General features: G+C 45.2%; 1 protein-coding gene across 1 annotated transcript in view; it reads right to left on the bottom strand.

Moving 5' to 3' along the window:
* Nucleotides 1–5,625, bottom strand: part of LOC126176521 (agrin-like) — a 366,518-nt gene extending 360,893 nt beyond the window's left edge. Inside the window, exon 1 of the mRNA XM_049923677.1 lies at nt 5,474–5,625. Coding sequence (XP_049779634.1) covers nt 5,474–5,625 — 152 coding nt within the window. The remainder of the gene's footprint in view (nt 1–5,473) is intronic.
* Nucleotides 5,626–21,600: the final 15,975 nt, after the last annotated feature.

The raw sequence follows: 21,600 nt of genomic DNA, 5'->3' as shown, positions 1-21,600 counted from the left end.
GAAAATGTCAAGTTTCCTTCGAGGAAATCATGTAAATGGTTACATGTGTTTGTAGCTGACTACACAGAATTGCTTGAGCTTTTACTGTTCGCAGGTAATTTTTTAATCTTGGCAGGATATTACCGGAAAGCAGTTACATGAGTACCCATTGTAATTAGAATGAAATAGGATCAAGGGTAGAAAAGTAACAATTTATGAGGTATAGTTAAACTGTAAATGTCGTATGGCGCTGCCAGCTGTGATATCCCACGGGGGGAGGGGGGCGGGGGTTCAGCCACCTTTCGGAAACGATGTTCTTCCTCCGTGCATGTTGCTCCCTATCCTACCGAATATGAGAGACTAGTGTTGTATGTGTATTTATAGAGTGTAACGGATGCGTGTGTAGTTTAGTGTTATTTTTTTCATTAAAAGAGAATGATGAGAGAGGGGAGAGGGTTAAATACGGTGCCGGAACATAAGGACAATATTGAACAATAATTGCTTAAGTCGTGTGAGCACTCAGAAATAGTTAGTTAGTCTAGTGTCGGATGGTTGCATGAAAATGCAAACTGACTTGCCTCCGATACCAGAACTATATTTTCTAATTTGTGTAAAGTACATAGCAGAAGGTAATTTTTAGTAGGCCATGTAGTAAATATTCCTTCCATTGCATTAACAAGTAGAGAATGTGTACCATTTTGCATTCGTATATTTATAGAGTTGTCAGGAGCAGTTTCTCTATTGTTTCATCAGATACTTGGGATTTAATTTCACATTGTGTTGCTGGAGTCACTCCAAACACTGCTCGTCAAATGCTTCATGCGACGAGCAGTGTCGCCGAAAAGCGTCGATTTGTTTCCCTTTAGAAACAAAATGATTTTTAAAAGAGAATTTTGTGTCTCCATTCGACAGAGCGCTCCCAAATTAGTCTATATGTATTAACAGGGACAATGGAACTCGAAAAATAACCAGTGCTCCATTAGTGAAGCACTGCCGTGGCCAGCATTGACCGCTACCGTCAAACATGGCAGCGCTACTGAGTCGCTTCTGTTGTTGGTGTGGAGAAAGGCAAATGAAGTGCTGGACGCCAGAAATATTGCATCCACAGTGAAGCAAGGAGGAGGGAGTGTCATCATTTTTGGCTACTTGAATCACGGATGCGTTGCAGAGCTAGCCGTTATATTTTAACGCAGTCGGTTATATAAACACTTTGTGAAACAGTTTAGTAACAAATGTACAGGCGCTTGAAATCGAGAGATGGCTTTTATTCCATCAAGATAAGGACCCCAAACATTAACACTTAAAACCCAGGGCTGGTTGCTTTACAATATAACTCATCAATTACGAGTTGACCCTCAGTCATCGAACATACACGCAGTAGAAGCTACGGCACCGACATTGGAGAATCAAATTAGGAAACGGAAGAGATCATCATGTAATGAGTCTGTTAGGCACTTGACAACAATGACTAAGTCGTACAAATGAAAATTTGAGCCAGACTACGCCCCGAACCTGGATTTCTTGCTTACACCGTCCGTCCAAATAGTTCTGATACTGATTACGTCAGCGCAGTAATTACGGCGACAGTGTGAACTAACAACTGTAGACAACAGGTGAGCATACGATGAATAAGTTGTGAGCAGGCGGTGTTAAGTAGAGGACGTGCGGCCGTGGCGTGTCAGCGTCGTTGAGTCACAAATCGCTGTGGAGTAACGAATTGAACATCTGTACATCGAGTGTTCAAGGTATTCTCCAGAATGTTTTGAAGAACAGAAAATTTGTGCAAAGTTTGTCCCGCACACCCTGAATCCAGAACAGAAGCAAATACGTGTGGACGTCTGCTGGCCCTGATTGAATTGGCATAACGCAAACAATTTTTTTATGCTAAAAATCGTCACGAGTGAAAAGACTTTGTGTTATCAGTGCGAACCTACCACAAAACGACAAAGTTCTGAATGGGTCTCTGGTGGAAGAAGGTATGAATGTGACGCGCGAGTTGAACAAATGTTCAGAAGAAGGACTTGTTTGGCAGTTTCGCATGATTGTACAAAAGTTTTGTGCGTCGTGTTCAAGTGGGGGAGGCTATCTAGAACACCTGAAGCTTTAAAATCATCATCTTAACTTTCCTCTGTTTTTTTATTAATTCAGTCTCGAAACTGGACTGAAGGGGTATGGGTAGCAGTCACCTTAACCGTGAGGCAGGCTGAGCGCGCCCACTGTGCTGCTATTCCCACATACCTTGCGAAGGTACATGTGTTGTAGTATAGGGATGTGAGGAAAAAGTCAGTGACAGTATAAGTTTGAGTCAGGTTTGGAGCCGTGCCTAGGTAACTTACGAAGGCCAGGTTCGAATTTCGGTCTGGTACAGATTTTAATTTGTTAATATCTGTTACTGAAGTCTCAGCATTTCTTAACTGTTTTTACTGATCTTGTTTATTGCCATTAGATTTCCACTGACTTCTTCTTCACTGAATTCAATCATTTAATTGAATTTTATTCACTAAGTGTGGGTGAAATAGTTCCTGAAGTCATACATGATCTTTTGGGTTCGAAACTTAGAAGTCTATAGGCCGTGATAGGAGCCAAGGGCCTCCTTGCAAAATATAAGAATTTACAGAAAGCCTGACAAAAGATATCCTGATAAGGATATTTTTTGGACTCAATTTTTGTTTTTTATTTTTTTGCGTTTTGCATAAATTTTTCTTTATTGTTATTTCATGTTCGCCTTCTTACTTACCGTTAAACAATTTACGGCAATTTTGACATAAATGAAACAGAAATGAAAATTAATTGGCAAATCATGGGTCAATGAATACTTCGTTTCTCACTGCAGTTCTTCGCATCTACGTTATCATCGTTATACCTTCGTTATCACTACAGGGGCGATTTTTAGTTGCTCTTGGAATTTTCTAGGTTGGCTTTCGTGAGTTATTAAGTTTCGTTCTTGAAGTGAATAATGGCTCAGATTTAGCAGAGTTTCTGTTATAACCTCCCCTCCCGTCAAATACGGCTGTGGTTATTGGCGTTGCCCTTATTTCTCTAAGTCCAGAGCTCCACACAGACCATTTGAGCAATGTTTTAATACACACTTTAAAAAAAGTTTTACAGCGGATCTTTGTAATGAATGTCTGCCTGTGACATTCGAGCAATAACTACAACCGAGAGCGTCAAAAAATGCTGCTTTTTATATACGATGTGAGGATTAAACTGGGTGCTTTCGAACACTTAATAAAATTCGAACTGCCGACCATGAACAATGAATGCTAGTGTGCATGCTACCACAATATTAAAAGGTGTACATTAGGTGTTTTTCGTTTGATCGAAGACATTAGCAATCTGTGTCATATTAGTGAACAGTCAGTCAGAAGAAACTCTTTCCGGAGCCATATTAACTACCACAGACCAGACACACACAAAAGGCGAAGGCAGCAATCATCCTGTGATAGAAATTGTTTTATTCTCTTTTTCTAGGCTCGAGTCAGACAGACTGGATTATAATCGATTTCGATTTCTTAGGAGTCATCATCGGATGATCTGAATACGTTACATAGTGAGCCGACTCTATCCTGGATAATACAATAAAAGAATTTTCTTATAAACTATCTAGATGAACACACAATTTTTCCCAAATTTAAGTATGTTTATTTATTTATTTTTTTGGCTCCAGAATAACGTCTATTGATGACACGAATTCAGGGACATAGCTCTGCCATTTGCTTGGAGTGAAATTATTAAGTAAAATGTACAGAACATTGACATTATTTTTGTTGGTCATATGGTGGGAAGAATTTCACACAGAATTATGAGAATCGCTTGAGATAAGAGATATTTTATCAGTTACGTATCGCGCTTCGGAGAATTCAGTGGAAGTGCCTTTAAATCAACGTCTGACTTCATCAACGTCGTTCGGTGACATGCTGAAATTCATTTACACCAAGTTGTTAGTAAGACATATCCATTCGAATTTGACGAAGCTTAGCTAGCGAACTTATTGCACCAGTTGTGAGATTTGGAAATTTGTTGCTTTGTTGGGAAACTTCCTTACTTAAATTTTCTCTGTGCAATAACTACCGTTTCGCTCATTAATGATGATGATGGCACGAAGTGGACAACCACTTTTCGTATGATGTAAGCGCGTCCGCTCTTGATACACTTCAGTACCATTTTCCATTTCAGTTTTCAGTATCGTTATCAAGCAATTAATCATTAGTAAATTATTATTGTAGAGTTACAATGATTTACTAATTAATAAAGATGGGACACTGAAAATGTTGTACTAATAATATAACGTAAATGAATTTCGACGTATATTTTTGAGAATTTGAACTACGTCGAATGGCGCTACATTTAGTTACGTCGGAGGTCAATACACCAATAAACAAGGAATTATCTTAGCGACGCATTTATGTCTCCGTTAATGACATGAACATTCGCGTGACGCCCCACTGAATCCGTTTCAGTAAAGATATAAAAATCGAATTTATGATGCGATTTTATTTTGTACTGTTGTCCAGTTGTAGAATTGAATTTGGCTCGTTATGAACTGGTGTTTTGGAGCCATTAGAGGTGCATTTGATTATATTAAGCTGATGTCTGTATCTCAGCCGTTAATACGATTACAAAAAAAAGAAGAAAAAAAATCTTTGCGATTTAGTCATCTGCTTAGCAGTGTAGTAAGTATCCAGCATTTATGCAGTAAACATGTTAAGTGGGTCAATCAGTATTATTTACACAGTGATACGAAGAGATGTTGATTAATAAATTCAGTCAGTATCATTTACGCATGACATGAAGAGACGTTAGTTTACAAATCCACAACTCAACAACTGGAAGGAACTTTAGTGGAAGATGCAAATTCTATATGGATTCTAAATGTGCGCTTACTGTATAGTTCCTCAAAAGGCCCAGATACACTGATGCGCATTCGTGTGTGACGGGTGTAAAACACACAAGTAGATGCAACAATAATGTGAATGATAAATATGTATAAGACAGATGCAAATACTAAAACTGTTTACTCAGTTTCAATGGTACATAGCTACATTGCAGTATAAAAACAGAGGGCGGAAGCCAATTCGGTGGCACTGACGTAATTTTTTTTTTCCATGGACGTCAATCGTTCGTTTGACAGTAGAGATAGTACAAGAGTCGAAGTATGCAAACGTATCTGTGAACCACACGAAAGCAAACTGAAACATGTATACACACACAAAACACACACACACACACACACATATACACATAGTACATGTCTAGGCCTACACAAGTCCCCACCACCACACATACCTCCACCCACACAAACATAAAAGCACACACACATGCAGACATGCATTTCCTCAGAGGGGATGCAGGGGAAGGGGTAGGAGTAGGGGAAGATGTGTACAGAGGACAGTTAAGACACCCCCCCCCCCCCTTCCCCCCAAGGAGCGGCCGGAGGAGCGGCCGTGTGCGATGTGACGCAGTGAGAGGAGGCCGTGCTCAGCACAGTACTTACCGTGGGGGCTGGCGGCTGGCTCGGCGGACGGCGGCCTCCGGGTCGGGTCCTGAGCGCCCACTGCCGGCAGCAGCTGTGCCGGGCCGAGGCTGCGGCTGACCCGGCGTCATATTGATTTGCCCTCGGCCTCCACCGCCGCCGCCACCGCCCATCTCGCCGCCCCCGCAGCTGCCGCCGCCGCCCCCAGTCTCCTAGTGTGCACTACCTCTCCACACGAGGGCTTCGGCCACTTTACACTTGCCACCCGACGGCGGTGCTCCCTTACACGTGTCTCGAGACGCCCCTTCCAGGGCTATCGCTTTGAGACCCCCCGCCTCAGGCGCAGCTCAGTTGCCTCCTTTTTGCAGACAGTGTGACGTTACTCGCTACAGAAACGAGACGGAATAAGAGGTGACATAAAAAGCAACGGCAATTTTTTAATTTCGCGGGCGTTATACATCCGACTCATTCAGTTTTTTTTAATCTTGTTGGTACACATGTTCCTGATGCATGTTTGCATTTGTTGACAGTCGAAAAGGTTGTACGTATTTTCGAATGCTCGGTGAATTTTACTTTCGAAAAAGATGGACTGAAGTTTTTGCATTAAATTTTGCTTGAAAAATGGAATAAAGAGCCGCACCGCATTTTAAACGATACCTGCTGCTATGAGTGAGACAAGAGTTTGGGAGTGGTATAAGCATTTGAGAAAGGACCGAGAAGACGTTGAACACGAAGACCGGCCTGGACGCCATAACACGTCAATTACTGACGATGATGTGGAATAAGTAACGAAAAGGTTCTGAAAAATCACCGAATCACCATCGGAGAAGTTGCTGATAATGTCAGCTCATGCTAAGCAATTTTTTCGGATGTCTTCGATTTGGAACGTGTAGCAGCGAAGTCTGTTCCGAAATAGCTGAATTTCAACCAAAAACGACATCACGTAGATATGGCTCAGAAATCTCTGAATGAAGTCGACAACGATCCAGAATTCCTAAAGAAGGCTATAAAAGGCGACGAAAGATTGTTGTACGGGTGTGACAACGATATCAAGGCCAATGGAACCTGCCTGAACAGGTAAAAATACCACAAGTTCGATCGCATGTGACTGCTGTTTTCTTCGAGTACAATGGGGTAGTGCATCATGAGTTCCTGCCTTATGGCCAATAAGGAATACTACCTGGCAGTTATAAGCCGTTTGCGTGAAGCAGTCCGAAGAAAACGACAAGAACTGTGGCAACACCACTCGTGGAAACTACATTACAATGATGCTCCTGCTAATACTTCAATGATTGTTCGTGGTTTTTTGGCAGAAAAACACAACTGCTGTGTTGCCTCAGCCACCGAATTCACCGGACGTGGCCCCCTGTGACTTCTTTCTATTCTCGAGGCTGAAGAGAACCATGAAAGGATTTTTTTCCAGCACTGATGACACAAAAATGGAATCGCTGGTGGAGTTAAGCATCACAATAAAAGGTGAGTTCCAGAAGTGATTCCTCGATTGGAAAATGCGTTGGCACAAGTGTATTATATCTGAGGGGGATTACTTTGAAAGGGACAAAGGTGATGCTCGTATCTTCACAGCAAGAAAGACAAACTGTGAATATCTTGCGGTACATACTGATGCAAAGTTTAGCTGCTGCGATGACATATACACTCCTGGAAATGGAAAAAAGAACACATTGACACCGGTGTGTCAGACCCACCTTACTTGCTCCGGACACTGCGAGAGGGCTGTACAAGCAATGATCACACGCACGGCACAGTGGACACACCACGAACCGCGGTGTTGGCCGTCGAATGGCGCTAGCTGCGCAGCATTTGTGCACCGCCGCCGTCAGTGTCAGCCAGTTTGCCGTGGCATACGGAGCTCCATCGCAGTCTTTAACACTGGTAGCATGCCGCGACAGCGTGGACGTGAACCGTATGTGCAGTTGACGGACTTTGAGCGAGGGCGTATAGTGGGCATGCGGGAGGCCGGGTGGACGTACCGCCGAATTACTCAACACGTGGGGCGTGAGGTCTCCACAGTACATCGATGTTGTCGCCAGTGGTCGGCGGAAGGTGCACGTGCCCGTCGACCTGGGACCGGACCGCAGCGACGCACGGATGCACGCCAAGACCGTAGGATCCTACGCAGTGCCGTAGGGGACCGCACCGCCACTTCCCAGCAAATTAGGGACACTGTTGCTCCTGGGGTATCGGCGAGGACCATTCGCAACCGTCTCCATGAAGCTGGGCTACGGTCCCGCACACCGTTAGGCCGTCTTCCGCTCACGCCCCAACATCGTGCAGCCTGCCTCCAGTGGTGTCGCGACAGGCGTGAATGGAGGGACGAATGGAGACGTGTCGTCTTCAGCGATGAGAGTCGCTTCTGCCTTGGTGCCAATGATGGTCGTATGCGTGTTTGGCGCCGTGCAGGTGAGCGCCACAATCAGGACTGCATACGACCGAGGCACACAGGGCCAACACCCGGCATCATGGTGTGGGGAGCGATCTCCTACAGTGGCCGTACACCACTGGTGATCGTCGAGGGGACACTGAATAGTGCACGGTACATCCAAACCGTCATCGAACCCATCGTTCTACCATTCCTAGACCGGCAAGGGAACTTGCTGTTCCAACAGGACAATGCACGTCCGCATGTATCCCGTGCCACCCAACGTGCTCTAGAAGGTGTAAGTCAACTACCCTGGCCAGCAAGATCTCCGGATCTGTCCCCCATTGAGCATGTTTGGGACTGGATGAAGCGTCTTCTCACGCGGTCTGCACGTCCAGCACGAACGCTGGTCCAACTGAGGCGCCAGGTGGAAATGGCATGGCAAGCCGTTCCACAGGACTACATCCAGCATCTCTACGATCGTCTCCATGGGAGAATAGCAGCCTGCATTGCTGCGAAAGGTGGATATACACTGTACTAGTGCCGACATTGTGCATGCTCTGTTGCCTGTGTCTATGTGCCTGTGGTTCTGTCAGTGTGATCATGTGATGTATCTGACCCCAGGAATGTGTCAATAAAGTTTCCCCTTCCTGGGACAATGAATTCACGGTGTTCTTATTTCAATTTCCAGGAGTGTAGACAGTAGTGGGTAAGACCTCCAAAATAATGGGAACGTACAAAAGAACTACAGTCGTGTGCGAAACTCAAGGACGACAGTAACGTTTGCATGATGTGTGACTGCAAAGTAACATACACTACTGGACATTAAAATTGATACACCACGAAAATGACGTGCTACAGACGCGAAATTTAACCGACACGAAGAAGATGCTGTGATATGCAAATGATTAGCTTTTCAGAGCATTCACACAAGCTTGGCGCCGGTGGCGACACCTACAACGTGCTGACATGAGGAAAGTTTCCAATCGATTTCTCATACACAAACAGCAGTTGATCGTCGTTGCCTGGTGAAACGTTGTTGTGATGCCTCGTGTAAGGAGGAGAAATGCGTACCATCACGTTTCCGACTTTGATAAAGGTCGGATTGTAGCCTATCGCGATTGCGGTTTATCGTATCGCGACATTGCTGCTCGCGTTGGTCGAGATCCAATGACTGTTAGCAGAATATGGAATCGATGGGTTCAGGAGGGTAATACGGAACGCCGTGCTGGATCCCAACGGCATCGTATCACTAACAGTCGAGATGACAGGCATCTTATCCGCTTGGCTGTAACGGATCGTGCAGCCACGTCTCGATCCCTGAGTAAACACATGGGGACGTTTGCAAGACAAAGACCATCTGCACGAACAGTTCGACGACGTTTGCAGCGGCATGGACTGTCTGCTCGGAGACCATGGCTGCTGTTACCCTTGACGCTGCATCACAGACAGGAGCGCCTGCGATGATGTACTCAACGACGAACTGGGTGCACGAATGGCAAAACGTCATTTTTTCAGATGAATCCAGGTTCTTTTTACAGCATCATGATGGTCGCATCCGTGTTTGGCGACATCGCGGTGAGCGCACATTGGAAGAGTGTATTCGTCATAGCCATACTGGCGTATCAGCCGACGTGATGGTATGAGGTGCCATTGGTTACACGTCTCGGTTACCTCTTGTTCGTATTGACGGCATTTTGAACAGTGGACGTTACATTTGAGATGCGTTACGACCCGTGGCTCTAGCCTTCTTTCGATGCCTGCGAAACCCTGCATTTCAGCAGGATAATGCACGACCGCATGTTGCAGGTCCTGTACGGGCCTTTGTGGATACAGAAAATGTTCGACTGCTGCCCTGGCCAGCACATTCTCCAGATCTCTCACCAATTGAAAACGTCTGGTCAATGGTGGTCGAGCAACTGGCTCATCACAATGCGCAAGTCACTACTCTTGATGAACTGTGGTATCGTGTTGAAGTAGCATGTGCACGCCATCCAAGCTCTGTTTGACTCAATGCCCAAGCGTATCAAGGCCGTTATTACGGCCAGAGGTGGTTGTTCTGCGTACTGATTTCTCAGGATCTATGCACTCAAATTGTGTGAAAATGTAATCACATGTCAGTTCTAGTATAATATATCTGTCCAATGAATATCCGTTTATCATCTGCATTTCTTCTTGGTGTAGCAATTTTAATGGCCACGCATAGAAAGATCTGCTACAGAATGTTACTTAAGGTATCCAAAACAAATGAGCAATGAGGCGAACAGAAATTGCACTTTTATTCAAAAACAATAATGACAATAAGGTCACCGTCATTATGGTGGTCCCCTGGACATTACAATAGGCGAGACATAAGTCTTAATAGGGTCTGTGATCACCACGGACGGAAAAATGGTTCAAATGGCTCTGAGCACTATGGGACCTAACTTCTGATGTCATCAGTCCCGTAGAACTTAGAACTACTCAAACTTAACCAACCTATGGACATCACACACATCCATGCCCGAGGCAGGATTCGAACCTGCGACCGTAGCGGTCGCGCGGTTCCAGACTGTAGCGCCTAGAGCCGCTGGGCCACCTCGGCCGGCACGGACGGAGAAGCAAGCTCTGAACGTGTTTTCATGCTGACCACAAGATGGGCAAGGAGTTCTTGTTCCATTCTTGAACCAGCGCGGATGACAACTGCTGGATGGTCGGTGGTGCACCTGGACGTGCTGCTTGACGCCTCTGCAAGTCCTCGATTGGATTTAAGTTGGGGCAACGAGCAGGCCAGTAGTACAATGTTACAATAACGTTGACCTTCGGTGTGCCGTGTTCAAAGATTTGGTCAGTACGCTCTTTCAACATTATGGCTCGACGCTCCGTTACACCTGGACCATCAAAACGGCCTTCGACAATGTGGGACGTTCTCCATGTGTGCGAGAGGTGGGAAAACGTATTGCTTCCAGGAACATTGTCGAATATGATTGTTTTGTTGGTCCAAGTGTTATGGTGGGGGAAGGCGTGGTGTTGCAAGGGCTTACTAACCTCCAATTCTTCGAAAACGGTACTTTCACTGCATTCACTGGTCAACGTCATCGTGACACTGTACTCCTCTCGCATGTGCGTCTTTTCACGGATGCATTCGTCCCTGACTTCATATTTATGGCTGGCAAAACGCGATCGCACCAGACAGTGAGGGTGGAGAAGCTCTTCGACAGCTATCGGCGAATGGACAGGCCTGCCATTTCTCCCGACTTAAATTCCCTCGAGCACGTGTGCGTTGGGGAGACGTTTTGCAGCATTCTACATGCACCAACGACCATCCAGCCGTTGATAATCGCGGTAACGGAGGAGTGGAATGTCCTACGACAAGAACTAGTTACCAATCTTATGGCCAGCGTGGCAGAACTTTGCAGAATATTCATTCCTGTACGTGACGGTCATATATCCTGTAGGGAACCATCTTCCGCCTTCTGTAATGTCCAGGGCATCATCATAAAATCGTGGTGACTTCGGTGGAACAATTGTCTTTGCATAAAAGTTCATGTCTGTTCGTCTAATTGTTTCAGTTACCTTCGTTACTATAGTACAACGCTACGACAGATGTCTAAGTCGGAGCGGTGACTATGTTGAGAAGTAGCTGGAAGGTTGCTACTAAAACATTTTTGATTTTCACGTGGCTTCCATTTCGCGACCGACTGGATCTTACTTTCGGAACAGCCCTCGCACTTTCCTCCTTAACTTTTGCAGATAAGTATATTAATAACAATATACCACCGTCCGGCAAAAAAGCATAATATCACAGCTGCATATTCACAGCAATAGTCCGTTCTGGAGCCAGCGCTTAGGTTCACAGACTGAATCGACATAGAGTAGTTATGCGTCGAGGACACAGGAGTGTGGGCACTGCGAACCATTCCAGTGGAGTCATAATATATGATGCACGGAATATACCCGATAGGCATTAGCATTAGGTACAATACTGCTTTATACTGGCTAAAAAGCGGAAGATGACTGATGTTAGAATCAGTAACAAACTCCAGTTGAAAACGTGGGAGGACGATGTATAGCAAAGTCAGTGGGACAATACTGATAACTGCCGACGACTTTACTCTCTCTTCCCGAACATCTGGGGTAAACTGTGCCACCTCGTGCTTATGTACGCAAAGACACATGGCCAGTTCTGACTGTGCTAAAACGTGAGCTACAAATATTCAATAAAGACACAAAAACTCCTGCAGACATGCTACTGAAAATATAAAGACAGCGCTGAAATCGCAGTAAAGAGGCAAAGTCTCTAAAATTATTGCCATGTACGTAAAGTTATTATTAACAAGTTATTAGCATTTAGACTGCAAATTGTTTACAAAATCTAAAACAGATGACATACACACACAACGTATGTTCACAACACACGGCTGTGTAAGGTTCGGCGTCAGCTAGAGAATAATCACGGTTTTCTTCTTCTTCTTTCGATTTCGGCCATCTTTGGACCACGTTCAACAATTCACTTGCCCGGCTTTTTGATCTTTTTTTCTCTCTTCCCAATATTTCCTCATCATTTTCGAGTGGTTCCTCCTCCGCTCTTCCGACCATTTCCTGTTATTATTCTTTAGTTTCGTTTCTTCTGGAAAACACTTAATTTCGTTCACTATTTGTCTAAACTTTTCCCTGTCCCTGATTGACTCACGGGTGACATTAAAATAGGCCAAATCCTTTTTCACCATCTGTATCCATTTATTGTTGGTTTTTTCGTTCCTGTTACTATGTTCAAACACTTTTCTTGTTAGTCTGTTTCCATCCATCCTCGACAGGTGACCATAAAACGTTAGTCTGCGTTTACGCATTGCCTCACTCACTTTCTCAATAGTTTTGTATATTTCCTTATTACTCTTTTGCTTGTACTCTTCCCCAATCTTTCTCGGTCCTAATATTTTTCTCAAAATTTTCCTTTCTTTCTTTTCCATGTTTTCTATTTCCCCCTTTTTGTTAAGAGTTAGGCACTCCGATGCATACAGGCATTCTGGTCTAATGACAGTTTTATAATGTCTTAATTTAGCTTGAATCGAAATGTTTTTTTTGTTTTATTGTTGAACAAATAAAACAAATAAATTATCGATGAATTCCTGAAATACTTTTGTAGCCAAGATTTCTCCACATGTGTACTGCAGATTAGTATCAGTGTGAAGTGTCGCGTTATCCTTTTTTTTCTGTTTTCATTTAATGATAATTTAAGAAGTTAATGTTTGTAAGATGACCATATGAGTAACGTAGTACTGGAGCGGCAAACTGAATAAAGATGTGAACGTCACTAGTTTCTCGCCGTTCTGTTTTTGGTGTCTAAGGGTTAAATAAAATTGTTCATTCAGTGAAGTTTAGCGCCTGTTAATGTTATAACGGAATGCAAATTAATTAAAAGCTTAAGTCCACTCATTGGATATCACCTGAGTAACAATTGAATCACGGATATTTAAACCCTTCTAAAGCTGACCAAGTTAAGTAGTGGTGACGTGATTGTGAAGTGGAAACGCGAAGGAACAGCTGCAGCTAAACCAAGACCAGACAGACCTCATGTACTGACGGACAAGCAACGTCGGCCATTGCAGAAAGTGTTCCTAAAAGATCGCATGAAATCAGTGGAAGGAATCATTCTTGATTGCTACCAGCAGACCAGGTAACTGGTACTCGAGTGTAGGGAGTGAAAAATAACGAGGTCTATAGTCGAGCAGCTCCTGATAAGCCACAGGTGTATGTAGTCATTGCCACGCGACGCTTGAAGTCATGTGAATAGCGACGCCGCTGGACGGTGGACTGCTGGAACCCGGTGAATTTGACTGGTATTATCAAGCTGTGCCCTGTGCCAGTCGGATGGAATGATTTGCAAACGAAATGACACACTTTCAGAGACTTTACTTGTCTCATACAGATATGATTTTATGCTTATAGATTGAAGGCCCGGAATCGAACCCGGGTCTTCGGCTTACTACGAAGGTGCGCCAGCCACTAAGTCACCTTGTCACAACGGTTCGCACAACTGCACAGAATGCTCTGGAGAGCCTCCTTCCTCGACCGAAATTCTCAATGCCACCACAGTCTACTTTAAATATTCCCTTACACATGAATAGAATTGCAAAGGCTCTCCATGTTCTGGAGCAGCTCCTCAATATCGAACATAAATGAGGCATCCAAATTGAAACTCAGGTGCAGGTACTTATACAAATGAAATAACAATTTCAGGCAGGCCAGGAATCGAAACTGGGTTCCTTCTTACTAGGCAGGTGCGCTAGCTACTACGTCACTTTGGTACAGGGGTCCGCATAACTTCTTACAAATTTTCACTCACCTTTCCGTCTATAAACATAAAAATGATATCTATATGAGGCCAGTAAAGTCTCTGAAATTGAGTCACTTCATCTGTGTGCTGCGCGGGATCAGCCCAGCGGTCTCGGGCGCTACAGTCAGGGACTGTGCGGCTGGTCCCGGCGGAGGTTCGAGTCCTCCCTCGGGCATGGTTGTGTGTGTTTGTCATTAGGATAATTTAGGTTAAGTAGCGTGTAAGCTTAGGGACTGATAACCTTAGCAGTTAAGTCCCATAAGATTTCACACACATTTGAACATTTTTTTAACTTCATCTGTTTCAGTACCTGCAACTGTGTTTTATGCTGAATCCCCCATTTACTTTCGATGCTGAGGTGCTATCCCAGAACATGGAGAGCCTCGGTAATTCAGTTCGGATGTAAGGGAGACTTTAGGCTGGGGTAGTAGTGAGATTTTGGATCGAGGAGGGAGGCATGCCAGGGTAATCCGTGCAGTTGTGCGAACCGCTGTGACAAAGTGGCTTTGCTGCTAACGCACCTACCTAGTAAGCAGGAGACTTGTATTCGATTCCCGGCCTTGGTACAAATTTTCTCTCTCCGCTTCAGTCTATATACATTAAAGGAAAGATTTGCGACTGACGAACGAGTGGAGAGCGTAGTGTGTAGCGAAAATAGTAAAGTACGGTGAAGGTGGTGTTACGGTATGGCGGTGTTTTTCGTGGTTAGGGTGTAATCTCCTTATTGCTCTTGAGAAACACTAAATTCAGAACGATGTGAACACATTTTGCAGAATTGCGTACTGCGTACAGTAGAAGAACATTTCGGAGACGATGATTGTTTATATCAGAATGACAGTCCACCATGTCATAACGCAGCATCTGTGGGGTAATTGTTTGGCGGGCCGAAGTGGCCGTGCGGTTAAAGGCGCTGCAGTCTTGAACCGCAAGACCGCTACGGTCGCAGGTTCGAATCCTGCCTCGGTTATGGATGTTTGTGATGTCCTTAGGTTAGTTAGGTTTAACTAGTTCTAAGTTCTAGGGGACTAATGACATCAGCAGTTGAGTCCCATAGTGCTCAGAGCCATTTTTGTAGTTGTTTGTGGACAATAACAACCTGGAATGGACTGGGCTGCGTAGAGTCTCGACCTGAACCCAATGGGAGACCTTTGCAATGAGTTAGAACGTCGGCTTTGCTCCAGACCCCTGTTTTCAACACCGCTACCTTCTCTGGTTTCGGATCACGAGGACGAATGTGCTGTCATTGTTAGTTAGACATTCAGATATCTTATGTAAAGGATCCCCAGCAGAGCTCAAGCTGTCAAAAATGGGACAGGTGGACACACTCCATGTTAATGTCCACTAATATGTGTCTGAATACTTTTTTGTTCAGGTAATATATACACTCCTGGAAATGGAAAAAAGAACACATTGACACCGGTGTGTCAGACCCACCATACTTCCTCCGGACACTGCGAGAGGGCTGTACAAGCAATGATCACACGCACGGCACAGCGGACACACCACGAACCGCGGTGTTGGCCGTCGAATGGCGCTAGCTGCGCAGCATTTGTGCACCGCCGCCGTCAGTGTCAGCCAGTTTGCCGTGGCATACGGAGCTCCATCGCAGTCTTTAACACTGGTAGCATGCCGCGACAGCGTGGACGTGAACCGTATGTGCAGTTGACGGACTTTGAGCGAGGGCGTATAGTTGGCATGCGGGAGGCCGGGTGGACGTACCGCCGAATTGCTCAACACGTGGGGCGTGAGGTCTCCACAGTACATCGATGTTGTCGCCAGTGGTCGGCGGAAGGTGCACGTGCCCGTCGACCTGGGACCGGACCGCAGCGACGCACGGATGCACGCCAAGACCGTAGGATCCTACGCAGTGCCGTAGGGGACCGCACCGCCACTTCCCAGCAAATTAGGGACACTGTTGCTCCTGGGGTATCGGCGAGGACCATTCGCAACCGTCTCCATGAAGCTGGGCTACGGTCCCGCACACCGTTAGGCCGTCTTCCGCTCACGCCCCAACATCGTGCAGCCTGCCTCCAGTGGTGTCGCGACAGGCGTGAATGGAGGGACGAATGGAGACGTCTCGTCTTCAGCGATGAGAGTCGCTTCTGCCTTGGTGCCAATGATGGTCGTATGCGTGTTTGGCGACGTGCAGGTGAGCGCCACAATCAGGACTGCATACGACCGAGGCACACAGGGCCAACACTCGGCATCATGGTGTGGGGAGCGATCTCCTACACTGGCCGTACACCACTGGTGATCGTCGAGGGGACACTGAATAGTGCACGGTACATCCAAACCATCATCGAACCCATCGTTCTACCATTCCTAGACCGGCAAGGGAACTTGCTGTTCCAACAGGACAATGCACGTCCGCATGTATCCCGTGCCACCCAACGTGCTCTAGAAGGTGTAAGTCAACTACCCTGGCCAGCAAGATCTCCGGATCTGTCCCCCATTGAGCATGTTTGGGACTGGATGAAGCGTCGTCTCACGCGGTCTGCACGTCCAGCACGAACGCTGGTCCAACTGAGGCGCCAGGTGGAAACGGCATGGCAAGCCGTTCCACAGGACTACATCCAGCATCTCTACGATCGTCTCCATGGGAGAATAGCAGCCTGCATTGCTGCGAAAGGTGGATATACACTGTACTAGTGCCGACATTGTGCATGCTCTGTTGCCTGTGTCTATGTGCCTGTGGTTCTGTCAGTGTGATCATGTGATGTATCTGACCCCAGGAATGTGTCAATAAAGTTTCCCCTTCCTGGGACAATGAATTCACGGTGTTCTTATTTCAATTTCCAGGAGTGTATAATGCGCAACCCACTGCGCAATGCACGGCGGAGAATATTTTCTGTCACTCTACAGTAGGCAACCTAATCTCCCTTATCCTGTTCTCATCGTCCCTGTACGAAAAATACTCTGGAGGCGGCGAATGTGTTACACAAGCAACTGCGAGTAACTTTCCTCTAAATTTATTAGAGTTTGCCGAAATCAATGTCACCTTTGTTCAAAAGGTTCTCATGTAAGCAAAGCATCTGTGTTACGTTAATCTAATTTTGTCCTGTCTAAAAGAAGGATTAAGGTGAAGGTTAGTACCAATTATCACTATACAGAAGCGTGGCCTCATTTTTTCGTAACTAGGAAATATTGCATCTCCCTTGTCGAGATCTAGAGCAGCATTTAGGTCGTGAATACAGCAAGCGTTGTATCTCCGGCGTACATCGCACTAACTGGCCTAGGTACTTTATCACAACGAACTGCTCTGCATTTAGGTATCTTTGTGTACGAGGAAATAATGGAACGGAGACAGCACACTGGGGCGGTAGCAGAACAGACGCCGGGAGCAAGAACATTTAGCCGATAACACGGCCAGATAACACAGTTTCGGTCTGGCGCAAACAACCCAGTAAACACGGAAACTCCGAACATATCTGTAGACGGTACAGCTTGAAGTCCGGCACGGGCCACCGTACGGCTGACACAAAGAGCTTTAGGCTGGAGTATTATCATCTGGGTTGACAACAAAGTGACGGCAAGTGTCGAAGCGAAATGGTTTCGTAATAGAGTTAATATTAGTTATATAAACGCTTTCGAATATGTTTAAAATTTGTGAAGTCTTTCCCGAAAGCGTCGTCAGGAGTGTATTTACATGTACATACTTTTATCAAAGTGAAGCGTGATAATAACTAGAATTAATATGAACAGAACTGATGTTTTCGAAATGGGATGTACAGAGGAATGCTGAAGATTTATTTGAGTAGACTGGATAACTAGTGAAGAGTAATCAAACCGAATCGGGAAGAATAGAAAGTTGTCTACCAATTTGACTAACAGAAGGGGTATGTTGACAGAACACGCCCGAAGGCATCAACGAATGGTTAATATGGTAATGGAGGAAAGTGTGGCAGGTAAAAATTGTAGATATAGATCAAGTGTTGCCAACAGTAAACAGGTTCCAGTGGATGTAGGTCGTATTAGTTATGCGCATACGAAAGGAAATGAATGGGGTAGACTTGAGTGTAGAACTCACCAATCTTTTGCAACTCTTCACTCTAGTCTACCCTTTGCAAGTCTCTCCGTTCGAGTGTGTATGTATGGGAGATGTGACACTAGGGGGAAGAGCATTAGCGAAGCACTGAAAGACGTAGGAACCTGGAGCAGAAAACATTCATTCATACAGGGGTTACCCAGAAAGTAATGCACCCATTTCTTTCTTCAACAATTCTTTGTTGAATATAATGAGAATCACACGAAAGAATGATGTTTTATCTACACACTCGATTTTTCTAAGTAATCTCCAAACCGTTCCATGGCATTCCTCCAGCGCGAAACAAGGGCGTGTATGTCCTGTCGCTACCAATCCTTGTCCTGGTGGCGGAGACAGTGCTTCACTGCGTGTATCACCTCCCCGTCGTCCTCAAAACGTTTTCCACGAATGGCATCCTTTAATGGCTCAGACAAATGGAAGTCCGAGGAGGCTAGGTCAGGTGTGGCAGGTGTGACAGCCGTGGATGGTCTCCCCGACCGCTGCAAATCGTGGAGCTCCGATGAACCGCCTTCTGATGACCTCATCCTCCGTGCTCTGCGACAAACTGTACTTCTGTCGACAGCATGGACTTTGAACAAGCGTTTGTGAATATTCCCCATAGTTTCTTTCTCTCTGCGGTGAGAAATTCAATGACGGCACGTGGCTTGTAACGTACATCACCTACAGACACCACTTTGAGACTGTCCTGCAGCTACGTTATCTGTCAGAAATGACGGAAACTTAGCGCGCTCACTTAGAAAACTTCAGGTAATACATACATAACGTTTCGCATTCGCAGCATTGTTTTCGGCTGAGAAAAAAAAGCGGTGCATTACTTTCTGTGCAACCCTCGTAATTATTTGACAGAGCTATTCCACTTGGAATGCAATCTACTGTTATAGTTCCTAATTGGAAAAGGAGGTAGACACTGACAGGAGCGAATATTACCCGATCATCAGTTTACTACGACATCGTTGCAAAATACTGAACGAATTATTTACAGAATAAAGGAAAGGCTGGTAGAAGCTGACCATGGAAACTGTCAGTTTGGGTTTCAGAGGAATGTACGAACTCGCGAGGTAATATTAATCTTACGAAATATCTTAGAAGATATATGGAAAAAAGATTTAGAGAAACATTGATAAAGTTGAATGGACTGCACTCTTTGACAATTTGCAGGTAGTAGAGAGTCGAAGAAATGACACGGAACTAGTAATTGATGAGGCAGTGAGACAAGGCTGTAGTCTATCCCCGATGTTATTCAATCTGTACGTTGAGCAAGCAGTGAAAGAAATCAAGAAGAAATTGGGAAAGGCAATTCTAGGTCAGAAAAATAAATAAAAACTTTGAGGTGTGACTGTGAAGTTTGACGATGCTTCAGGAACCCGGGTGGGAGTCTCTAGAGGAAAGGAGGCGTTCTTTTCGTGAATCGCTACTGAGGAAAATTAGAGAACCAGCATTTGAGATTGACTGCAGTATAATTTTACTGCCGCCAACTTACATTTCGCGGAAAGACCACAAAGATAAGATAAGAGAGATTAGGGCTCGTACAGAGGCAGTCATTTTTCCCTCGTTCTGTTTGGGAGTGGAACAGGGAGAGAAGATGCTAGTTGTGGTACGAGGTACCCTCCACCACGCACCGTATGGTGGATTGCGGAGTATGTATGTAGATGTAGGTGTAGATGTAGACGATGTCTTTGTAATGCTGTCGGAGACGGGATAAAACTTACAAGAGCATCTGAAGGTAATAGGAAGGAAGATTGCGTGTTTAACATCCTACCGACAACGACTAAATTACAGGTGGAGCATACGCTCGCAGTGGGGAAAGTAAAGTAAGAAAATCGGCCCGTCTTTTAGAAGGAGCTATACTGGCATTTACCTAATGCGATTTAGGACAAATACGGAAAAAGTAAATTTGGGTGGAATGAAGCGAATTTGAATCGTCATCCGGCCGAACTCGGGTGCAGTGTGCTACACACTACGCCGCCTCGCTTAGTGTATTTGATAGTGTCTTGAAGAGAAGATGTAATACGAATATCAACAAAAAGAAGAGAAAGGTAAGAGACTGTAGTCGAAATAAGTCAGACGACGCTGAGGGAATGAGATTAGATAATGAGACGGTAAACATGGTAGGTGAATTTTGATATTTGAACGTTGATAATGACCGAAGTAGAGAGGATTCTAGAAACATAATTGGACTTAAACCATTAAGCTTTGCGTCCAATGATAAACGCACCTAGTCGGTCCTGTGGTGGTGATGATTTTTAACTCATGTAGCATTAGTTCTCTCTAAGTGATAAAAGGCCGTTATGGAAATAAATCTCCAGAAGATGATGGATACGAAACTCATTGAAACGTTGCGACAAGACGACGCCACCACGCGGCTGATAAGCCGAGAAGAATTCATCAATAGAATACACCGAGAAAGACTATAATCGCATAAATCTCCAGAAGCAACTACACTATCTTCAGCACCACATAGACGGTAGCCTACGTTACACTTCAAAGATCCTTCGGAACATAAAGCAAAGATGAAAAACGTCATTCTTCTCATAGGGCAAGAGAGCAATATAATATCTGTCAGGACATTGTAGGTTATCACAGAAAATTGGCCAGCGCACCATATACGCCTGTGATGTGAAACAGATGGAATTCCGAACCACGTCGTTAGGGAGTATTCGATTAAACAAGATGCTAAAGACTAGGACGTAAGCATCACCGTCCGCAGCTCGTGGTCGTGCGGTAGCGTTCTCGCTTCACACGCCCGGGTTCCCGGGTTCGATTACCGGCGAGGTCAGGGATTTTCTCTGCCTCGTGATGACTGGGTGTTGTGTGATGTCCTTAGGTTAGTTAGGTTTAAGTAGTTCTAAGTTCAAGGGGACTGCTGACCACAGCAGTTGAGTCCCATAGTGCTCAGAGCCATTTGGACCATTTTTCTTTTTTTTTTTTGTAAACATCACTGATAATATACCAGGCTATAGCTTAACAAGGACTAAGGAGCTGCGGCACAAGGTGAACTTGCTGATATCCAAAATATTAGCTTACGAGCTCCAAGCCTACATAACCGAGAGACAAGCAAGAAAAGGCCATATACAGAACATCATGACAACGAGACGCACCAAGACGGACCATCCAGATGCAATGACCTTTCAAAAGCAGCGAGGAAGTGAGTGTCGAGGAGGATTTCCTGGGACCCTGACAGATATTCTACAATCTCTGCACCTTGGATGGCATGGCAGCACAGCACCTCTGGATCCTGAGCTGTGCCTCAGCGCTCCAAGGGCTAATAATACAGAAAAAAATGAGCGAATCTAGTTTTACCTGATGTGGTGTCACCGCCAGACACCACACTTGCTAGGTGGTAGCTTAAATCGGCCGCGGTCCATTAGTACATGTCGGACCCGCGTGTCGCCGCCATCAGTACTTGC

Source organism: Schistocerca cancellata, chromosome 3 (assembly GCF_023864275.1).
Source record: "Schistocerca cancellata isolate TAMUIC-IGC-003103 chromosome 3, iqSchCanc2.1, whole genome shotgun sequence".
NCBI classification, from domain to species: domain Eukaryota; kingdom Metazoa; phylum Arthropoda; class Insecta; order Orthoptera; family Acrididae; genus Schistocerca; species Schistocerca cancellata.
This window is presented reverse-complemented; position numbering and strand designations above follow the sequence as displayed.